Genomic DNA, 3,668 nt, shown 5'->3' with positions numbered 1-3,668 from the left:
TGAGAGAGAGAGAGTGTGTGTGTGTGTGTGTGTGTTATCTGGAGCTGCTGCTGTTGAATGTTTCTCGTGTCTTTTATGTCTGTCGTCTCTCAGACGTGCAGCAGTTGTGCTCCAGTAACAAATCAAGCATCTAATAAGCAATCAGTGAAACACAAAGGTGTCATCAGCGTTTCAGCAAAGACAATCATTAGAAGCGCACAGAAATCTTTAGCTGATCAATAGCACTGAGTTGCTCTCATTGAGCCGATGTGCTTGACAGAATAAGGCTGCCGTTCCTCCAGTTTACTGCGTCTGTCAGGAGATTCATGAACATATCGAATGCCATCGGAGCATTCTGCACATTTACATCCATGCAGTAGCAGACGGATATCTACAATATCTAAACATTCTTACATCAAGACACATTTACTGGAGACTAAACTGAATAAATAAGCTTTCCATTGATGTATGGTTTGTTAGGATAGGACAATATTTGGCTGAGATGCAACTATTTGAAAATCTGGAATCTGAGGGTGCAAAAAAATCAAAATATTGAGAAAATCATCTTTAAAGTTGTCCAAATGAAGTTCTTAGCAATGCATATTACTAATCAAAAATTAAGTTTTGATATATTTACGGTAGGAAATTGACTAAATATCTTCATGGAACATGATCTTTACTTAATATCCTAATGATTTTTGGCATAAAAGAAAAATGTATAATTTTGACCCATACAATGTATTGTTGGCTATTGCTACAAATATACCCCAGCGACTTAACACTGCTTTTGTGCTGCAGGGTCACAAATGATATAAACATAACATAACATAATATAATATCAATTTGATTTAATATTAAACATTTAATATAATATTTAATTATTTAAATAAATTAAATGAAGTGAGATCCCATTTACTGGAGATAAATGTTATTGATCAAAATGAAGTGATTTTATGCTTAAAAAGAAGAACAAATATCTGCCATTAAAGGTTGTTTTCTCTTTAAGTTCTGTTCATTTTTTCTGACGCAGTTGGCCGATATATATATATATATATATTTACACCGTTTTAAGCATATTTTTTTTTTATCAATTTCTTGGACTCGTGTCTTTTGTCGTATATCTTGGTTTATTTTTGCACTGAATGCAGTCGTAAGCGACTTCGATGCATTTAGAAGATGCTTTTATCCAAATGTTTGAGAATAATGATATTATTTTCGTTTCTGAAGTTGCTGTGTGCTTCTCAGACTGAACTCCGCTCCAGATTCTGAGTGTCTCTGATTGTTCTTGATCTGTGTGTGACTCTGACGCGGGGCCCGATCTGGACAGGGGTCTCCGGGGGCCGCATTATTGACAGGCTCTCTGTGCGCTCGTCATCAGGACTCGCAATTACAGCCGCTCTCAGCTGTCAGTGGCGCTTATATGAGACTGACCTGTGTGTGTGTGTGTGTGTGTGCAGGTGCGAGCGGTGCGAGCGCAGCTTCACGCAGGCCACTCAGCTCAGCAGACACCAGCGGATGCCCAACGAGTGCAAACCCATCAGTGAGAGCAGCGAATCAATCGAGGTGGATTAACTGATTGACCGGCCGGAATTAAACGGCCAGGGAAAATCATGATTAAATGTCACGAACACTTAAGCAAAACCAAAGATTTCCTCGGAGAAACTCTCAATCACACGCAGAAAACCAAAAGCAGTAATAAAGTAAGTGAGATGTTAAGAGATATCGATCCTGGCACAGATAGGGGGCGTGGCTATTGGGGGCGGGGCTATCAGGGAGATTATTTATTCATGAGTTCGTGAAATGAGACTGTGTTTAGAAGACAAGAACTCATGTTCTTCATCAGTATTTCTGCCTTGCTTTCCAGTACAAAAATCTAAACATCCTTAAATCAAGATACATTTGAGGTGCAAAATGACTTACGATATTAAGATATTATTGAGCATAGAGTTTAAAATGAAAAAAAACATTTTTTTAATTGGAAATGCAAAATGACATGCGATAAGAAATCCTGTTTTTTGAGAAATCAAGTGAGTTTATGCTTAAAAAAAAAAATATTAAAACAAATAATAATCTATCAATGGGGTCAGAAAAAGAAACTTGTTTTCCATTTTTTTTTATCCCATTAGCATTTTTTTATTATTATTTTAATTAATTATTTTATTATTTTATAACAAGTCATTTTGCATTTCCATTGAATAATAATAAAAAAGTATTAAATAAGGTGTAAGTAAAGAATAAAAATAAGATACAAAACATACATATACATATAAAATATGCAAAAATAAAATAAAAAGTGTGATATATATGCGTGGTGTTTGTAATACAACTGAATGCACAATAAAGCTGTTCCCATTTACATAATTTATGTTGTCATAACATAAAAAAACTGTAAATAGTGACTAAACACGACCTGTTAATTTACATTTACGTTTATTCATCTAGCAGACGCTTTTATCCAAAGCGACTTACAGGTGAGGAATTAATGCTACATGTTAACCACTCTCTCTATCCTCCTTAAATCTTGATTTATAACGATTAATAAAATCAACTACAGAGCAGCTGTATGCGGTGGTTTTGGCTAGATTAGTTTTTGGTCTCATGCAGCGCCTGCGTCTGAGGAACTAACTATGTGCATATTTACAGATGAACTATGTTCATATTTATAAGCCCAAACAGTCAGTAATCGACAGTCGCTAGGTTCGTCACTATCTAACTTTTATGGAAAAAAGTCACTACAGGGGTCTGAAAGTTGCTAAATACAGTGCTAAAGTGCTAACAGTAAGATTTTTAATGTGTTTTAAAGAAGTCTCTTCTGCTCACCGAGCCTGCATTTATTTGATCAGAAATACAGCAAAATCAGTAAAATTGTGGAATATTTTTACTATTTCAAACAGCTGTTTTCTGTTTTAACATCTGTTAAACTGTAATTTATTTCTGTGATGCGCAGCTGTATTTTCAGCATCATTTACTCCAGTCTTCAGTGTCACATGATCTTCAGAAATCAGTATAATATGCTGATTTGCTGCTCGAGAAATACAGCTTTGAAATACTGAAAATACAGCTTTGATCACAGAAATAAATTACAGTTTAACAGATATTCACAAAGTAAAAATATGTCACAATTTTACTGTTTTTTCTGTATTTCTGATCAAATAAATGCAGGCTCGGTGAGCAGAAGAGACTTCTTTAAAACACATTAAAAATCTTACTGCTCAAGAACTTTTGACTGCTAGTGTGTATATAATCAAGACAGATATTTGTACTGGAAAACAAGATAAAAGATAATAAAAATACTGAGGAAGAATGTCACTTTTTGCAGCGTTGAGGGTCAGACCAGCATACAAAAAAATGATTCATATATAATATATATCTGTAGATGTGTTTTTCTGTGTTTGGGACAGAAACGCATCACGTCTGTGTAACTGCACCATTAGGCAGCATGACTTACATTTCACCAAAAATGACTTTCCTTTGTATAAAATGTAAATTCTGAATATTATATTTCTCCCATATCATGCTGTAAGGCACTTTTATGATTATTTAATATTTCAGCTCGTATGCACCGACATGTGAAGCGAATCATTGCGGTCACAGCAGACTGAATGTGGGGTTATCTTTGTTATTCCCAGATCAACTTTATATCTTGTGTTTCCCAGAGCTTTAATATGATTGAGACACTTTTTAATCAA

General features: G+C 34.8%; 1 protein-coding gene across 1 annotated transcript in view; it reads left to right on the top strand.

The window, feature by feature from the left end:
- prdm6 (PR domain containing 6) overlaps positions 1–1,646 on the top strand; it is a 37,512-nt gene extending 35,866 nt beyond the window's left edge. The window contains exon 10 of the mRNA XM_016507527.1: positions 1,437–1,646. Within this exon, the coding sequence (XP_016363013.1) occupies positions 1,437–1,551 (115 nt within the window). The 3' untranslated portion in view covers positions 1,552–1,646. The remainder of the gene's footprint in view (positions 1–1,436) is intronic.
- Positions 1,647–3,668: the final 2,022 nt, after the last annotated feature.

This window comes from Sinocyclocheilus anshuiensis, unplaced genomic scaffold, assembly GCF_001515605.1.
Source record: "Sinocyclocheilus anshuiensis isolate Anshui unplaced genomic scaffold, SAMN03320099.WGS_v1.1 scaffold1614, whole genome shotgun sequence".
Taxonomy (NCBI): domain Eukaryota; kingdom Metazoa; phylum Chordata; class Actinopteri; order Cypriniformes; family Cyprinidae; genus Sinocyclocheilus; species Sinocyclocheilus anshuiensis.
This window is presented reverse-complemented; position numbering and strand designations above follow the sequence as displayed.